Source organism: Gracilinanus agilis, chromosome 1 (assembly GCF_016433145.1).
Source record: "Gracilinanus agilis isolate LMUSP501 chromosome 1, AgileGrace, whole genome shotgun sequence".
In the NCBI taxonomy this organism is placed as follows: Eukaryota; Metazoa; Chordata; class Mammalia; order Didelphimorphia; family Didelphidae; genus Gracilinanus; species Gracilinanus agilis.
Genome location: NC_058130.1, coordinates 211,911,217 through 211,930,853, shown reverse-complemented (window position 1 = coordinate 211,930,853; position 19,637 = coordinate 211,911,217). Strand labels below are relative to the sequence as shown.

At 43.7% G+C, this 19,637-nt stretch overlaps 1 protein-coding gene across 1 annotated transcript; it reads right to left on the bottom strand.

The window, feature by feature from the left end:
• Positions 1 to 14,452: 14,452 nt before the first annotated feature.
• Positions 14,453 to 18,325, bottom strand: PSMG3 (proteasome assembly chaperone 3). The gene is made up of 3 exons (XM_044657432.1): positions 18,289 to 18,325; positions 15,984 to 16,221; positions 14,453 to 15,317 (listed from the first exon to the last, which is right to left on the bottom strand). The coding sequence occupies exons 1-3, from the start codon at positions 18,294 to 18,296 to the stop codon at positions 15,165 to 15,167; spliced, it is 399 nt and encodes a 132-aa protein (XP_044513367.1). The 5' UTR covers positions 18,297 to 18,325; the 3' UTR covers positions 14,453 to 15,164.
• Between the last annotated feature and the right edge of the window lie 1,312 nt (positions 18,326 to 19,637).

Genomic DNA, 19,637 nt, shown 5'->3' with positions numbered 1-19,637 from the left:
CCATTTGCCTGCAATCTGAACACGGATTTGGGGAGTCTGAAGGGAGAGAGCAGGAGGGTCAGGCATTTTCAGGGGGACTAGCCCATAGCCTAGGCCGCTGGAATTGCGTATGGGGTCGGGCATCAGGTGGTTCCATCCCAAAGCACAGCCCTGCTCAGTTTGAGAAGGACCTTCACTCACCATAATGAGGAACAATTACTGGAGCTGAAGTGTGTGCAACTCCAATAGGGATTTTAGAGTCTGGGGGAAAAGGGGGCTCTAGGTTACCATTGAAATTTATTCTTTCAAAAAATAATAATAATAATAATAATAGAGAAATTTATTCTTTCATGATACAGTGAAAAGAACATTGGCTCTTATCATAGAACTTGGTTTCAAATCCTGCTACTTACCAGTTGCGTGACTGGGGATATCACTTAATGACTTCCAGCCTCAGTTTTTTCATCTGTAAAATGAGACTAGTAAAAGCACTTACCTCCTAGGATTGTGAGAATCAAATGAGAAAACATTTCAATAACTTGGTAAGCCTTTAAAATGAAATGCTAGCTATTATTTTTATACGGGATTTTTTCCTAATGGTTTGTTTCAAGCAGATTTATAGAACTATCTGGGTTTTTACATTTTAGAATACTTGGCTAGAGATATGTAAATAAGACTGCATTGACAAACTCTTACTACTGATTTTATTTACTGCCATCTTTTTCCCTGCTTAGGTGACATGGCAGATAAAATAGTGGGTTTCAAGTCATAAAGACTTCTCTTTGACACTAGCTGTATGACCCTGGGCAAGTCATTTAATCTCTATTTGCCTCAGTTTCCTCAACTGCAAAATGGGATAATAATAATAACACTCAGCTCTCCAGGTTATTTCGAGGCTCAAATGAGATACTGTGTAATGTGTAATGCATAATTATATAAAAGGAAACTATGCATTTACATGTGAAATTACACTACATGTATCATTACAAATTATACTTGTAATTGCATTTTTTGTATAAATGTGTAAACTAAAACTATATACTACACAGCAGGGATACAACAATCAAATGAAAAACACTCCATGCCCTTGAGAAGCTCACATTCTGCTGTAATTTAGCACCTCAGGAGGGAGAATTGCCTTAGAATTACAAATTCTAACCTGAAAGAAACTCAGTGGCCATCCAGTAAAATGCCCTCATTTTACAGATGAGGAAACCAAGGTTAAGTTACTTGTCCAGGATCACACAGTAAGTATCTGAGGCAGGATTCACACTCAGGTCTTCCTCTAGACCACCTAGGTCAGGGCTGTCCAAGTGTAGTCAAACACTAGGCTTGAGGCTAGTCTTTGGCAAAGTTGTGAATTAAGTGTGTATTTCGTGCCCCTTGACTCCTACAGCTAAGTGGTAAAGTGGATAGAACTCCAGGCTGAGAGTCAGAAAAACTCCTCTTCCTGATTTCAAAAATGCCTGTAGACACTAGCTGTGTTACCCTTGGAAAGTCATTTCACCCTGATTTGCCTCAGTTTCCTCATCTGTCGGATGAACTGGAGAAGGAAATGGCAACACTACACCAGAATCTTTGCCAAGAAAACTCCAAAAGGGTCTATGAAGAGTCAGACACAACTGAAAATGACTAAACAACAAACAATTCAGATACTTCTTGAGTCCTCCTGGACAAATTGCTTTGCCCTGTTTGCCTCAGTTTCCTCATCTGTCAGATGAACTGGAGAAGGAAATGGCAAGATCGCTCCAGCATTTTTGCCAAGAAAACCCCCGTTGGGGTCCCAACAAGTCCAACGCCACTGAAAGCTTGAAGAACAACTCTTGGGAATTTGAATTTTCTCCTTGTTTTCAGCCCCTGACCCTACCCCTAACCTGAACCTCCAGGCTGTACCATTCTCTCCTCCTAGGGAATGAAATCATCTGATAAGTGCATTAACACTTCTCTGTTAGGAACTTCATGTTACCTTGTTCCCAGCAGTATTTGCCTTTTCCAAAATGACCCCAGTGGGCAATGCTTACCCCAAAAGGAATGCATTATGGCAGGGCTTAAGGCATCAGGGACAGATCTGCCCAAGAGCTCTATTTGGGCTGGGCTGGGGGCTTCCTAGGATCCTTAAATCATCACAGTGGGGCGACCACCCACACACATGCCAAAGCTGGCCGGACCAGAGCTGCGGGAAGGAAGTAATGAGTTGGACACTCTCAAGCCCTTCCTCCATCCCCAGCTCTTTGCCATTAAGGCACGTCCCTATCTTCACTGAGTCAGTCTAATCCCAATAGCGGGAACCACTTCCCAAGATCATTGGGTCAACCTTTGAAGTCCAGTCTAACACTCTCACTTTACAAGTGAAACAACTGGGGTCCAGAGATTTTTTATTTAATTTCCCAGCTGCACACAGTTAGTTATCTGGGACAGGATTCAAACCCAGGTCCTTCCTGATTTGAAGTCCAGCACTGTCCAACTGTTGGATTCTTTTCTTTTCTTTTTTCTTTTCTTTTCTTTCCTTTCCTTTTCTTTCCTTTCCTTTCCTTTCCTTTTCTTTTCTTTTCTTTTCTTTTCTTTTCTTTTCTTTTCTTTTCTTTTCTTTTCTTTTCTTTTCTTTTCTTTTCAGCCCTTACCTTTCATCTTAGAAGCAATGCTATATATTGGTTCCAAGAAGAATACTAAGGGCTAGGCAATGGGGATTAAGTGACCTGCCCAGGGTCACACAGCTAGGCAGTGTCTGAGGCCATTTTTGAACCCAAGACCTCTTGTCTTTGGGCCTGGCTCTCAATCTACTGAGCTACCCAGCTGCCCCCTAACTGTTGGATTCTGAGTGCAGATCAAAGCATGCCACCTTCCATTTTATTTCCTTCATGACCTTTTGATGATATGTGTAATGTGTCTTCTGTCATGAGAAATATGGAAATATGTCTTGATAACTTTTATTGGTCTATTTGCTGCCTTAGGTGGGGGGGAAGGTAGGGAGGAAGAAAATCTGAATTTCGAGATATCAGAAAGCAATTGTTAAAAATGGTTGCTACATGCAACTGAAAAGATAAATTTAAATAAAAATTTAAAAATATAAAAAGGAAGAAGTCCAGCACTGTCTACTGCACTGGTGAGTTCTGGAGTGAGACACAGCCAGATCTGTTCTTTCTGAAGGCATGGGTTGGGGCAGATCAAATGGGATGGAGGAATTCCCTAACCTCTTGCTAACATTTTTTAAGCTAAGTGAAATCTGAGCTACGAATGAACTTCAGAGGCAGCCTTGATCTCAGTACAAGTCAGAGAGTAACTGGAAAGACAGTCGAGTCAGAAGTATGTTGGGGTAAAAAGCAACACCAAGGAAAACATAGGACCATTGATTTGGGGATGGAAGGAATCTCAAGAGATCACTTAGTCCAACTCCTTCATTTTACAGATGAAGAAACTGAGTCCCAGAGAGGTTAAGTCACTTTTCAGGTTTGCACAGAGTTGATATTTTTAGGTGGTAGAGTTGAGATAGATGTAACACAAGGACAATATGCAGTCAGAATGAATATAGGGCATTGTTTCCAGGTAAATCAAGCCCAATCGTGCCTAATGGTTATGTATGAGTTTACTTATTTTTATTATATACTTATTCATATATTATATTACATATTATAATATGCTTAGTTTACTTTTTTCTTTAAAGCACTATCAGTTTTTCTCTGGCTAGGTGACATGATGGGTAAAGTATTGGACTCCAAGTCAGGAAGATGCATCCAAACCCTGCTTCCGACATTTACCAGGTCCTGTCCTTTCATTTCTTTGGTCCTCACTTTGCTCATCCATAAAATGGGAATAATAATAACATTCACCTCTCCAGGTTGCTGCAAGACTCAAATGAGGAAACAATATGTAAAGCATGCTGTAATCTTTAAAGTGTTATGTAAATCAGGGTTTCTGACATGGAATCTGTGAACTTTAAAAATTGGTAAATTTTTCTTTTTTTTTTTTTTTAAACCCTTGCCTTTTTTCTTAGAATTCATCCTAAAAGGGGCAGCTAGGTGGCTCCGTGTATAGAGAGCTAGGCCTAGAGATGGGAGGTGCGGGGTTCAAATCTGACCTAAAAATGTCCTATGTGTAGGGGGCAGCTGAGTAGCTCAGTGGATTGGGAGCCAGGCCTAGAGGCGGGTGGTCCTAGGTTCAAATCTGACCTCAGACACTTCCCAGCTCTGTGACCCTGGGCAAGTCACTTGACCCCCATTGCCTAACCCTTACCACTCTTCTGCCTTGAAGCAGTATTGACTCTAAGATGGAAGGTAAGGGTTTTTATTTAAAAAAAAAAAAAAATCCTGTGTGACCTTGAACATGTCACTTAACCTCCACTGCCTAGCTGTTTTTTCCTCTTCTATCTTGCTCTTCTTTTTTTAAACTATTCTTTTCTGTCTCAAACGATTCTAAGACAGAAGGGCAATACATAGTATTAATTCTAACATGGAAGGTAAAGGTATAAAAAAAATAGAATCCAGATTAAGTATAGGTTCCAAGGCAGGAAGACTAGCCAATGGGGGTTAAGTGACCAGGGCTACCAGCTAGGAAGTATCTGAAGTCACAGTTGAACCCAACTCCTCCCATCTCCAGGTCTGGCTCTCTATCCACTGAGCAACCCAGCTGCCCCAGTAATTATGTTTCAATAGGATTGGTTTTTGTAACTCTAGGTATGTAGGTATACATTTAAAAATGTTATTCTGGGAAGGAGTCTATTGATTTTACAAGTCTGCCATCGAAGTCCATGACACAAAAAAGGTTAAGGACCTCTGACATATGGAAATAGACATGTATAATAAACCAGAGGACTTGCTTGTTAGTTCCGGGAGGGGGGGAGGGAAAAGAGGAGGGAGACAACATGAGTCATAGAACCATGGGAAAATATTTTAAAATAAAATTAAAAAAAAAAAAGACCCTCTGACATAACTATTATTTTTATCACTAGTATTATTATTATTAACCCATCGTTTCCCATTTAAAATAAAAAAGACCCTCTGACATAATTGTTATCCTCAACACTAGTATTATTATGATTATTAACCCATCCTTTCCCATTTAAAATAAAAATCAAATAAAAAATAATTAAAAAAAAAAAGACCCTCGGACACAACTGTTATTGTTAGCACTCTTATTATTATTAGCCCGGCACTCTCCGCTTTGCTCTGCCGGCCCGGGTCCCACAGCGATGGAGGAGTAGTCCAGGCCTGGCCTCAATGGCGGGCTGATCCACCTGCTTTATCCCTAGACCAGCTCCAGCCACAGAAAGTTAGATTCTTCCTTGAACCCTCAGCTCCAGCTCGGGGAGTATTCTTTTTCCCTGAGAAATGCCATCCCCCGGTCTCTCTCCCGAGGGATCTGACCCCAAATGTGGGAGAATTCTCTACCCATCAGCCCCGGGGCGTGGGGAGTCGAGAGGCCCCAGGCGACGCGGCATTTCTCCTTTCACCATCCCGGGTCCAACTTCCCAGGGTGGTAACCGCAGCCACAAGAAAAGTGGGGGCCGTGCCAAGAGCCATTCACAATGAACAAAGCAGGCCGGGGTTGGGAAAGCGAGGGGACTGGAACATGGCGCCCCTGGGGAGGGAGCAGGTGAGAGGGTGGCCATTCAGAGAGCGCCACCAGAAAGCATGAAATCCGAGACCCTCCCTCGCACAAGGGCCATTTCCCCCACGCAGGCTGTCTGGGAACTTTCTGAGAATCCCCGAGAACAGGGAAAGATGAATGCCGAGAGGAGGCGCCGCCCGCTCTGGGGAGAGGGCGCCAAGAAGAGCCATTGGTCAGATCCCCCACGCTGGACCAATGGCTCTCCCAGAGCCTCTCCTTGGGCACGGACACAAAGGATCGGCCCCATCTAGTTAGAAATGCTGCCAATCTACCCGAAGGTCCTTCCGGCTCCGCGTCCCCGAGCCAATCTCTCCGGAGATGGTCGCCGATGCCCTCAGGCAATTCTTCAGCGTTTCCTCCTGACCCCCGAACAATGGACAATCGCCCCAGAGAGATTTCAGCTCCCCGGCTCTAAGGGGTGTTTGACACCGTCTAGCCCCTTCTCCGGAGCCAAGCGATAGCTACCTGCCCATTCATGGTGTACATTTCACTGGCTGACCAACCACCCGCTGCTTTTCACTATTCCAATGACTATATTTTATCAACACTTCTAAACACATTTTAAACCTCCATGACGTGTCTAATAAGAAATCATCAAAATACTGGTACTTTTGGTACATTTTGGTACTTTTCAAAACTGGCTCGGGGCCACCAGGCTTCTCAGGACTTCTCCCCCTGTGGTTAATTGCTCAGATAAAAGGACTTAGAAAGATATTGTTATTTTCTGCACTTTTCTTTTTAAAAACCTCCTGTCTCCTATTGCGCTTGGAGCTAACTCCAAAGCACTAGGCAGCCGGGAGGATTGTTTGCTGTTCTGGGATTTTATTTGGTCACTGAGAGTTGAATTAAGTTCAGCTATTTTATTTATTTGTTTGTTTGTTTATTATTAAAACCCTTAACTTGTCTTAGAATCAATAAGAAGTATTGATTCCAAGGCAGAAGAGCAGGAAGGGCTAGGCCATGGGGGTTAAATGACTTGCCCAGGGTCACCCAGCTAGGAAGTATCTGAGGCCAGATTTGAACCTAGGGCTTCTTGTTCATAGTCCTGGCTCTCTATCCCCTGAGTCACCCAGCTGGGCCCCAAAATTTTGGTCCCAGAATGGAGCATTTGCAAGGCTGCAATTAGGGTGTGAAGCTTGAGATAGGAGATTAGGAGTAAGGAAAGAGAAGGGATGAAGACAAATACCCAAACCATTCTGCTACCTTGCTCTTCTTGGTTTTTTTCTTTTTAAACTCTTACTTTTTGTCTTAGTAACTAAGGGCAAGGACTAAGCCAGTGATGGTGAACCTATGGCACAGGTGCCAAAGAAGGCATGCAAAGCCCTCTCTGTGGGCATGCAGTGACACCCCACACACACCCTCCCCCTGCCCCAGTCAGTTACTAGAAAGGCAGAGGGGCTCGGGGGAGCTGCTCCCCTCCCCCTGTCCAGGTGCCTGATGACATTTTCATATACCTTGCTCCTCTACTCAGCAGCCCAATGGGAGCATTTCCTCCCCTGTGTGGAGTAAGGGGGGTGGGGCACACCTACCATGGTGGGAGAGGCATGAACTAGGTCTGGAGGTTGGGGTGGGGGCAGGGCCCAACACTACATCTCTAAAAGGTTCGACATCACTGGACTAGGCAAATGGGCTGAAGGGACTTGCCCAGGGTCTCATTGCTAGGAAGTATCTGAGGCCACATTTGAACTCAAGTCCTCCAGACGCCAGGCCTGACTATCATCCACTGAGTCACCTAGCTGCCCTGAAGTCACCTGCGTCTTCAAAAATCCAAAGGCTGCTTCAACAAGCATTCACAATCAACAAGCATTTATTAAGCGCTTCCTTATTTAATACGAGTTCCTTGAGAGCAGGAAGTGTTTTTTGTATTTCTTTTGTATCCACAATGACTTGGCACAGTGCCTGGCAAATAGGTATTAAATAAATGCATGCTGGGGGGCAGCCAAGTGGATCAGTGGATGGAGAGCCAGACCTAGAGACTGGAGGTCCCGGGTTCAAATTTGACTTCAGACACTTTCTAGCTGTGTGACCTGGGCAAGTCACTTAACCCCATTGCCTAGCCCTTATCTCTCCTCTGCCTAGAAACTCATACAACATTGCTTTTTAAAAGTCCTTAACCTTCTATCTTAGAATCAATACACAATATTCTAAGACAGAAGATAAGGGTTTAAAAAAAAAAAAAGCAAACAGACCGACTGATAAAAAACTTTTAAACAAAGGCAAAAGCCAGTCTCTCCATTCAAGTCACTCTTGGGTCTAAAGAGACAGTGTTTTCTACTTCCTTAGTACCAAGCCCTGTCACAGAAAATGTGCAGGCGAATATTAGACAATCATCAACTTCCTGTTGATCAATCAAGTTGATTATGATTGATGCCTATCTTTGTCCCCATAGAAAAAGTGGATCGGTTTCCCTCCATCCTTCCAAGGATTATAGTGTTAGAACTGGCAGGAATTCTGCAGGTTATCTACTTCAAACTCTGCGTTTTACAGATAAGGAGACTGAGTCTCAAAGACATTACCCTGTCCTAGGTCACTCAGACAAGAAGTAATTAGCCAGAGTAGTATTTGGATCCGGGTACTTGGACTCCAAAATCTAGAATTCTTTCTACTGAATTGAAAGCTTAAGGACTATACATGAGGTTATTTACCTCATATGAGGACCAGCATTCTCTTGTTCATCAGGGCTACGTGCCAAGCTTCATTTAGCTCTCCCTCAGTTTAGGACAATGGAAATAGTGCTAGATTTGGAGTCAGAGGATATGGGTTCAAATCCTGATTTTGCCATCTACTCCTTGTCCTAGGACCGGTTCCCTCTATAGATATAGAGACCAGTCCCTCTATAGACAAGAGTCACCAGCACCATTGTGGAACTGGATTGGAAAATAGTATGTATTTAGTTATGGACATCAGGGGTCTCAGCTGAGGAAATGGGAAAAGAACTCATCGCTAGCACCGACAGCTTGAACAGCCCCCATGGTGGGCTGTGAGGAGAACTAAATCCCCTGCCATCCGTGGGCTTGGGACAAAAGCCTCACACCTCCAGGGAGCAGCCCTTGTTTCAGGTTTCCTCCCATCCCAGCTACATATTAGGAGCAAACCTGTGGCTGCCCTACCTGCTCAGTTCTCCATCCACTGCACTGGGCCCCTGGCTACAGTGGGGGGAGAAAGTATGACTAAAACCAGTGACCAATGTACCTCTCAATAGCAGGGACTTTACTTTCCTCCTTTTACCTGGGGACATCTTTTCTTTAGGTTTCATTATTTCCTCACCTTCCCCCATTTTTTTTACCTCCACCTCTCCTACAGTCTTCCTTCCTTCCTATTTGCCTCTCCAAAGAACTCTTCCCTTCTTTCTGTCTGTCTTCAGTCTCCTGCAAAAAGGACATGCCTCAATGTGCTCCCTTTTGCTCCTAAAAGCCTGTGGGATGATGGTCCTTCTCTGGGAACCTATGGCCAGTTTTCAAGGTGGCAGCCCCAGGATGTATCCCCACCTCATGTCCTGTTAAAGATGTTGCCCTGAGTGCAGATGACAGGAAGCAGGGAGAGGTACCTTTCTGACCCATTCAAGAGGAGGGAAGTGAAAGGGTTTGGGGAAACGTCTTTGTAAGTAGAGTGGGAATGAAGGGGCCAGTTCCCAAGCTTGGCTTGGGGCGCAATGACCAAGAACTGGTATGTAGACGGAGCTGGCCCATCAGAATCATGGGGTCGAGTTTTTTCACTGCTGTGATTTGGGGAAAGCCCAGCTCTCAAGCCTCCTCCCTGCCCCGTGGCCCCTACCCCAATCCCCACCCTCTTCAAACACCTATTGAGTCCTGGGAGCCAAGATTCAGAGAACAGTTGTGAGCCAGGCAGTTATCTCAAAAGTAATCCCCTTTCCTACCTTACTGGTTAGTTCCTGGCTCCAGCCAGATCGCTTTTCTCAGCTCCTTGAGGGTTCGATGCGGGACCCTACAGTCCTGCAGAAGGGGTGCTGGGGAGGGGAATGCTCATCATTCACCCTGTGTCCATCTGAAGCCCCAGCTTCCCACTCGACGTCCCCTGGAATACTGAGTTCCCTTCAGTGGTTTCTCCCTACAAGCCTCCCAATAGTGCATCTGCTTTTCCCCCAGAGACCAAGCTCCTCCCAGCCTTGGACCTACCATGTTTTCAGGTACATCCAACTCCTCCCTGCCCAGCTCGAAGTCCCTCCCCTCCTCTTCCCTACTCCCTCACTTCCCAGCTCCTCTCCCCATGTCTGTGGCAGCCTAGGCACCTGGGTCCTGTCAAATCTGTCCAGAGCCCACTGCATTCTTTCTTCTGGATATTTCTCCTCCTTTCTCAAACAAATTGAAATCCACTTGTCCTTAACCTTGTCAATGATTCCTAAAGAGGAGAGGGGGTGTTTTCTTTCTTTACCATGGCTAACAAACATGCCCTATGCCCTCCACTTTGGGCAGGATTCCCATTTCCTGCCAGGGGCCTTTGTTAGAGCCTTTTTTTCTTTCTTTATGCTACTTTCCCTTCCCTCCTCCAACTCTTCTCTATTTCTTCCCCATTTTACAGCTTCACATTTCTCCTTTCCTTGGAGTACACTATTTAATAATAGCTCATAGGGCAGCTAGGTGGCTCTGTGGATAGAATCAAGCCAAAAGATGGAAAGTTCCCATCTGGCCTCAGATATTTCCTAGGGGTGTAACATTGGCCAAGCCACTTGACCCCCAATGCCTATCCCTTACTGCCCTTCTGCCTTGGAGCTGATACTTGGTATTGATTTTAAAATGGCAGGTAAAGGCTTAAAAAAAAGTAATAGTTTACATTTATTTAGTACTTACTATATACCAGGCACTAGGATAAACACTTCACAATTATTATCTCACTGGATTATCACAACAACCGAGGGAGGTAGATGATATTGTTTTTATTTTCCAGATGAGGAGACTGAGGCAAGTAGAAGGCTTGTCCAGGGTCACCCAGCTAAGAAGTGTCTGAGGCTGGATTTGAATTCAGGTCTTCCTGACTCCAGGTCTAGTGCTCCTGAGCCATCTAGCAGTTTTCACTTTCTTCTTTGGCTTCTGCAGGGCCAAATTAAAAAAAAAAAATAGTACATCTGGGCTTCTGCTACTCTTCGATGTAGTAATTCAAAAGGGCACATAGTTCATGGAATGACCTCCAGGAATTGATGAAGAGTGAAAGGAGCAGAACCAGGAGAACATCATACACAGAGACTGATATACTGTGGTATAATAGAACATAACAGACTTCTCTACTAGCAGCAATGCAAGGATCCAGAGCAAGGCTGAGGGACTTAAGAGAAAGATACTATCCACATTCAGAGGAAGAATTGTGGGAGGAGAAACACAGAAGAAAAACAACTGCTTGATCACATAGGTCAGTGGGGATGATTGGGGATGTAAACTCTAAATGATCATCCTAGTGCAAATATCAATAATATGGAAATAGGTCTTGATTAATGACACATGTAAAACCCAGTGGAATTGCTCACTGGCTATGGGAGGGGGGATGGGTAGAGGGGAGAGAAAGAACATGCATCATGTAACCATAGAAAAACATTCTAAATTAATTAATTAAATAAATTTTAAGTTAAAAAAGGGCATATAGTTCAGATTCACTCATTTCCATCACTCTTGCTACCATTAAATAGCAAAATCCTCATAAAAAAGTTAAAAGATTATGTATGCTGCTTTCTGAAAAGTTCTAATTCTCCAACCCACTGCATGCTCTCTACCTTTTCACAATCTCTCTGGAATTTATGAATCCTTATTTTAGACTGAAACTATCCTTCATCCACACACAGACAGAGTTTGTCCTCTATTTTTCTTACTGTGATGCCAAACTATAAAACCAAGATGACAGAAAACCTTTCTGTAGTCATCTTCCACATCATTCAGGTTTTTTTCATTTCATTCCCATCGATCCGGTCCATCATTCTAGTCACTTATCTGGTCACTGTTCTCCTGATTTCCAATTTTACTGTGATGTTCCAAACAAATAACAAAAGCCAACACACTCTTGGCCTACCTCTGTGTGTTTTCTATCTTATTCCATGGGTTATTTGTCATAATTTGTTCTGGTGTTCCCAAGGTTCTCAGATAAGATGTTTGAAAGCCCATCACAGGCTACAAATGAAAATTTGTTTTTCTTTGTTTACAAGTAGAGCCCCCAGACCACTAAAAGTCAGTTCCTGAATCCTTATTCCCTAAGTCCAATCTTGTGGGGTTTCGTTTTGTTTTGTTTTGTTTTTAAGTGAATCAGAGGACACCAAGGTGGCTAAATGGATTGAGAGCTAGGTCTAGAGATGGAAGGTCCTGAGTTCAAATTTGGCCTCAGACACTTCCTAGCTGTGTAACCCTGGGCAAGTCACTTAATCCCCACTGCCTAGCTCTTGCCACTCTTCTCTCTAGGAACCAATACACAGTATTGATTCTAAGCAGGAAGGTGAGGGTTGATTCTATGATGGATGGTACTGGTTCCAAGAAGAGTGGTTAGGGATAGGCAGTTGGGGTTAAGTGACCTGCCCAGGGTCATACAACTAAGGCATTGTCTGAGGCCAAATTCAAACCCAGGACATCCCTCTTTAGGCCTGCCTCTCAACCCACTGAGCCACCTAGCTGACCCCAGAAAGTAAGGGCTTAAAAAAATAAAAATAAAGAGGTGAATCTGCGCAGCTGGGTCTGCCTAATAGGAGTTCTGGTTAGCAGTTCAGCATAAAATAGGAGTTGACAAATCACACCCTGTTTGTCCAAGGGCACTGCCTAGAAAAAGTCAACCTGAATCTAGCAGCAGTGCTATAGGGGACAGAAAATTAGCCACTGCTCATTATTTACCCTTGGCCATAAACCTGCTAAAAGTTGTAATTACAGTTTGATCACTGGATAAGCACCATATGCAGGCTTTCCTGCTAAAGGAATAATGATTTCTAAAAAGCAGACAGCTCCTTCCTGTGGAACCCGCCAGGTTTATAGATCTCTTTATTGGTGCATGTATCTCACCTTCTGAATTATAGCAGCTGTGAGCTGAGCACTGATGGAAGTCAGGGGCCAAGTGCTTTTTGCACACCAGTCACAAGCCCTGATTTATAAGGCAGAGTAAAGCAATGAGGCATTGGCTTAACAGACTAAGGCATTTAGTATCGGGTTTGGTTTTTGTTTTTAATAGTGACTGTCCAGCTCTGGGTGACTGTAAATAAACATGGCTTGCAGAAGGTACTTGGGATATTCCAGTTTCAGGTCTACATCCATGATAAGGGTCAGAATCATGGGGAGATATCTATCTTTCAAGAGCTCTCATTTAATGACCGATTCCTTGATTCATTACAGCTTTAAACTCTAAAAAGAACAAAAGACTTAAGAGCCTTCGTTTAGGTATCAAACAAAAGACCAGAAAAATCAAAGACAGCAAACTCTGCCTAATCTCTTTCTCTGACACATTCCACCCAGTGTTTCAGGCCCTTCATTTGTTACACAAAAATCAAGGTACTATGGTGAAAAACAAAAAAAAAACTGTAAATAAATCAAACTTCAGAAATCATAGATTGATATGCCACCGAGAGGGATAATCAGTTTTACTTGGTTCCCATCTGCTGCAAATTTACCACTTTTTTTTTTTTTTGGCTTGCACCAATGGTTTAAAATGTCTATCCCTATCACATCATAGACAGTTTATAAAAAAGGCAATCCCAGGATAATCTTAGAAGCCTGAAGTCTGAAGAGAATATTATTTTTCAGTATTGCTTTGTGACCTTATAAAGGAACGGAGGTCAGATACTTCTATCTAGTATTGTTAAAAAATTACTGATGTTTTTTGTTTATCACTTTTGTTTATAAATATATTCCTCCCTACTTCCTCAGTGAACCCTGCCCTTGAAGCAAAAATTTCAAGAGAAAAAGGCAGTTCAGCAAGCCCAACACATCCATTGCAGCTGGCAGTATAGACAGAATCCCCCATCCATAGTTCCATCTTGGCAATGAAAGGATTTTCCCCAATTCTCTGAAGCCAAACTCCTCATCAGTATATTTCAAGGAATAGTCTTAAGTTTTATTTCCTATGAACAGAAGACAATGGTTTGAAGTCAGTCTAAGTGCATTTCTTCCCCATTCACACCAAGCATACATTTTAACTAAAAAGTAAGTTGCTGTCATTCATATCCTAACACTGCCTACTTTCTTATAAAAGGCTTTTCAATTTGCATGAAAACCCAATTTACCAGTTTTTAATTTCTTCCTCAACCATTCTACATCACTACTTTTTTCCTACCAATAAAACTGTTTGAGAGTACTAGATTACCATAAGGTTTAGTGTTCATAAGGGACAATGGAAGGGCAGGTAAGTTACTCAGTAGAGAGAAAGCCAGGCATGAAGACAGGAGATTCTGGGTTCAAATTTGGCCTCAGATTAGTCCTAGCTATGCGATCCTGGGTAAGTCACTTAACCCCAATTGCCTAGCCCCTACTGCTCTACTGCCTTGAAATCAATACTTGGTATCAATTCTAAGACAGAAATTAAGTGTTTAAAAAAAAAAAAGCACAATGGAACACCAGACATAGCTTGGACCAGTGGAAAAGGTGATGGCTCTGGATTTGATAAGACTTGGGTTCAAATTCTACCTCTGACACTACCTGAGACCTTGAGCAAGTTACTTCATTTCAATGGGCTTTAGTTTCTTTATCTGTAAAATGAGGGATGCTGGATCAAATGGTCTTTGAGCTTTCTTTTGGATTTATAACTTTAGGATACTATACGAATGGAATCACCATTCTTAGAAGATTTAATATTGAATTTTCTTTTTTATTTATTTTTTAAAATAATTCATTTAAAAATTTTGAATTCCAAAATTTTTCCCTCCTTCCCACCTTCTGTCCCTCCTTCTCTCCCTCCCCAAGATGGTAAGCAATCTGATAAAGATTTTATGTGTGCTATCATTTATAACATTTTCCCATTAATATTGGATTTTCAATAGTACTTTGAAGGTTCCTAAAAAGAGCCCTAGGAAAAAAATGGCATCTAAAAAGTATAATTTTTGTGTAATGACAAGACTAATTCTCAGTCTTTATTTGAACAACGTCACATTGGAAATTTTTATTGAATAATGTCACGTACCTATTATTCCTTCTCAAACAAGTTTTCATATATCTAGGATACTTTCAATTACATTCATAGTTAAGGAATGTAAGAGCCAGAAAGGGCTTGTGTAATTGAGATTTTTACTATATTAGGAAAAAAAAGTGGTAAAGTAAAATGAGCACTGACTACTACTTGGCTTTGTTTTCTCTTTGCAAATTCCTCCTTCAACTAATACTATGCTGAGAATACAGGGAATCACATCCAGCTTGATGATGCATGTAATTCTGTGGACATCAATGGAAAACTGTATACAAATTTCCAAAGAAGTAGGCCCTCCTCCCACCCCACTATATTAGTATCAAAACCAAACTGAGTTTGTCCTGAGATGTGAAAATAGTTCCCTCTGAGTTGCATGGGCTATAAGCCATAAGAAAATGAAAAGTTCCTTCAGAAGAAGGGTTATGAATAGTTCTTGATTCAAGAGCTTTCCTCTGGAGTATCCAGCTGGCAGGCGGAGCCTTGTTTCACCACACCTGGCAGCTCCGAATCACTTCCTTCAGGGCTCTTACCCCTTCCACACTTTTGTCCTTCAAGGCCAAAGCAAGGAGAATAGGTCTGTTTCCTGCTTCTTGGGACACGAACGTCACCAGGTTCTTTGCAAAGACATGGATAAGAGGCTGGAGAGGCAAAGGAAGGAGAAAAGTCATGTGCAGTCACTTTAGTGGTGAGAAATTGTGCCTTTCTTCTTACAATCTTCATTAAGTATACCTTATTTAGAAACAGAGACAGGTTTCCTGGACCACTATTAAATTATCATACATTAAGTCCAATGTGACCGTGATTCAGCATTGATGAACATACACTTAGGACAACCAGTCACAAACAAACTGATAAAGCAGCATCATTAAGTATATTTTCCTCATGCCTTCCAATTCCCAGGTTGTTCTTGCTTATCTTTAGTCTAGGAAGGGTAAGGAAAAGGCAAGTCTGCAAAGGGGGATCTCCATTAAATCTCTCTGATTATCTTTCCAGACTGAAAGAAGCTGGGCTATTCATTCCTAAGTCACAATACTAGGAAAGGTTCAGAATAAGAGAAAGAAAAGACATACATTATAGAGCCAATATATTTCCTCTTCTGTAGAATAGAAGACCAAATGAGTGACAATAGCATTTACTGAGAACTCAGGGGACATTCCCATACAAAGAAGATACTTGGAAAATAAACACATGTCATCACTGTAGTGATGCATAAATATATCAGACATTCAGCAGCCCTAAAGTAATCTTAAAACCTAGTAAGTGATTTCTGTAGCATCTCTGAGATCCCCTATTGACTACTTTACCTCATCTTGCCCAAGGAGCACTCTGGTACTGATTGAAGGCTTGCAGATGTCATTGGCTACCACACTAGGCTCCAGAGAGACCAGGGTACCCATTTTTCCATACTGGGTCACCACCACAAGGATGTGACTGCTGAAAGCTGTGCAGACCACCTGTGTCGGGACACCACAAACCACTTCGACCTTCTGTTTCGAGGTCACGATTGGTCTGGCTTCCATAGCAGAGTCTTTTAAGTGACAGCTAAAATAAATTAAGGAAAGGAACACATCACAACATAAGCACTGTGGTCTAACATAATGCAAGTGCATACCCATAAGAGCTGAAAAATGAACACTATTTGGTAATGACAATGAAGTACACACACAAAAGGGAAGAGACACAAATAAGTCCATTTAAAAGCTGACACACTGAAAACAGGGAACTTTTCACCCTGTAAACTTTTTTTAAAGAGCCATCTTAATTGGGTATATGTATGTATACAGGCACACAACAGCAAAGAAAGCAAAATGTAGAAAGATGATTTGCATCACCAGAGGATGCTGGCAGCAGAAGTGGCTTGGGACATATTTAACTTCCCCTTCAGAGACCTGTATGTTCACATCCCTCCGCAAATTCACCTGATGAAATTTATTACTTTTGTGGTTTCCTACTGATCTTAATTGTCCTCATTTCAATCTAGGGAGGCTTTTAGTCATTTAAGGGCTATTTGTTTTGAATGAAAGCGCCCTAGATACTCCTGCTTAACAGCCAGGGCATAAATAAAACCTGTTTTTTTTTTTTTTTTTACTCAGGACTGAGGCTACAGTTTACTGATTAAATTTTTCAAATTTCATTTTTTTTCCAAAGCAGTAAGACCAGCATTTTAAAATCCCCAACACCTAATGAGCTATCTAAACCAGAAGTCAATTAATAAATAATAAATAGCAGTTATTAAGTGTCTTCAATGTGCCAGACACTGTTAAAGGTGTGTGTTGGGGGGAAAGCCATAAACCCCACTGCCTATAACAAAGAAAGAGGGAACCTGGATGAGGATGGGATGTAGTGGTTGCACTCAAGCACAGGGAATGTACAAAAGGATGAAAAGGCTTGAAGATCAAGGAGAGAAAAAAGGAGACAGATCCAATGGCATAGAAGAGGGAAGGGGGTAGGAAGGGGTACTTGGGTACAGAAGAAAGGGTGTACAGAGGCCGCAAAATGAGAAAGAAGGCACAGAGGAGAGAAAGTGGGCATGTAGTTCTGGAGGGGAAAAAGGAAGGGCTGGAGGAGGGGGCACAGAAGAAGGAAGGGCTAAAGAGAGGAAAAGGGAGAATGGGAATAGTGGAGGGGGACACAAAGGAGTGGGGCACAGGGTTACTTAGAAAGAAAGGGGGCACACTGGCACAGAGGGAAGGGAGCACATGAATGCACAGAAGAGAAAGGGTATTTGTGGATCTAGAGGGAGAAAAGGGTCGGAGGAAGGAACATAGAAAGTATGGGGCACATGGGCTGCAGGACGGGAAAGTGGCATGTGGGCACAGAAAGAGAAGAGAACACCAGGGCAGGCACTGAGGTGGGAGGTCTAGGGCGGAGGGGGAAGTGGCACAAGGCAGAGAGATAGGAGAAAGACCGGAGGGCTGGGAGCTGGAGCACAGGGGTGGGGACCCGTGGGGTACAAGGGTTGCAGAATGGGAAAGGGGCATGTGGGCACAGAGAAGGGAAGAGGACACCCAGGCAGGCACAGAAGAGTTAAGTGGGCAAGAAGCAGAGGGGCAGAGAGGTCGGAAGGGGAAACATAAGGAGAAAAGAGCCGAGCAAGGAGTATGGGACCCAGGGCTGGGAGCACGTGGGCCGACGGGGGTGGGGGGGGAAGGCCCCCGCGAGCCCGGAAGGGGGAGGGCCCACGCAGTCTGGGGAAAACCCCAAGGAGAGGCGGGGAAGCGATCCCCCTTAGGCGGTGCGCAGGGCCACCGGACACAGCCTGCCTGGGTAGGGAGATATGATACTCCTCAGTGGCCGCCCACCTCCGGGCCCGGGCGGGATGCCGCGCTACGCGAGACCGGGGCTTCAGGGCCCGCAGCTCCGGCTCCTCCTCCTGCTCCCCCGCCCCGCCCCGCTCCGCCCCCGCCCCCGCAGCGCCAAGAGGGGCCCAGCCCAGACTTCCAGGCCCCAAGTCGGGCCCTGGCTCAGCTCAATGTCGGCCCGGGCGCAGGCTGGCCGGCGGCGCCGCTGCCCCCCGGCTGGGGGCCCAGGTGTGTGTGGGTGCGTTTGGGGTGGGGCGGAGGGGGAGTGCAAAGAGAAGGGCCCGACCCGCGGCCGTCCCGGCCTTACCTCTCCATAGCGCGCCCACGTGAGGAGCCGAGCAGAGCGCCGGCCGAGCTTCTAGAGCACACGCGGGGGACGCAGTGCCGCCTGGGACCAGTTGGGGGCGGAAGAGTGCAGTCCCCAAGCCCCAGACTGATGAGGGCCCTGGTACCTACCTACCTAGCCTTCATCCCTAAGGATGGAGAGGGATGCTCCAGGCAAGTTTACGTGCCACCTTTGCATCGGGAGCTGTGAACCTCTTCCGTGGCATGGACCTCTTTTGGCAGCCTGGTGAAAGGTGGGGCAGTGAATTGTACAGCTAGGCCTGAAATCAGGAAAACCGAGCTCAAATCCAGCCTCAGACCCTTAATAGCTGGGTGACCCTGGGCAAGTCACTTCACTTTTGTTTGCCTCAATTTCCTAATATGTAAATGGGGATAATAAGAGTACCTCCCTCCCAGGGTGGTTGTGGGAGTCACAAATGAAATCTTTATAAAGCTCCTGGCATGTAGTAAGTGCTCTATAAATGTTAGCTATTATTAGATGAATAAATAAAAAGATGTAGGATGTCCAAGGAAACTGATTATTTTGAAATACAGTTATCAGAATTAAAAACAAACAAACACACTTAGGGACCCCAGGTTGCCCATCACTAAAATACATATTCCTGGACCCTTGACTATTCTACCTTTTGAAATTCTTTCCCTGTAGTATTATTCCCTAAGACACCTTCAGTGAAAGTGTTTAAGATAGTGGATAGAAAGCCAGGAAGGACTTGGTTTGAGATCTGTCCTCAGACACTTCCTAACTGTGTGACCCTGGAAAAATCACTTAATCCTATTTTTTTAGCCTTTGTGCTTCTGTCTTAGAGTTGTTACTAAGAATGAAAGTGAGGATTAAAAAAAGAAAGTATGCAAAATAACTGGATATCCCAAAACTTTTATTCTTTGGAAATGGAGTCATTTTATCCACCTCTACAATAGTTTTGCAGGACATTAAATATAAAAGAATAATAGCAAGATGGTAACCTTCCCTTGTATGATTTCTATGTGAACCTTACCAAAAAGGATAAGAAGAACAAGATGTCTTAGTGGAATGAAAGGCATGCCTAGAAATGGGAGGTCTTGGATTCAAATGTGGCTTCAGACACTTCTAGCTGTGTGATCCTGAGCAAGTCACTTAACTCTTATTGCCTACCCCTTACTGTTCTTCTACCTGAGAACCAATACATAATATTGATTTCTAAGTTGGAAGTTGGACTTTAAAAAAAAAGTAATAGTAGCGGGGCAACCAGGTGGTAGACAGAATATCAGGCCTGGAGTCAGGAAGACTTATTTTCCTGAATTAAAATCTGATCACAGACACATCCCAGCTGT

What these genes read in the sequence shown, in the direction of transcription:
- PSMG3 (XM_044657432.1), bottom strand. An exon ending in TGCTCCTTGGGCAAGATGAG is followed by an intron (nt 15,318 to 15,983) that starts GTAAAGTAGTCA and finishes TTGCCTCTCCAG; the next exon opens with CCTCTTATCCATGTCTTTGC.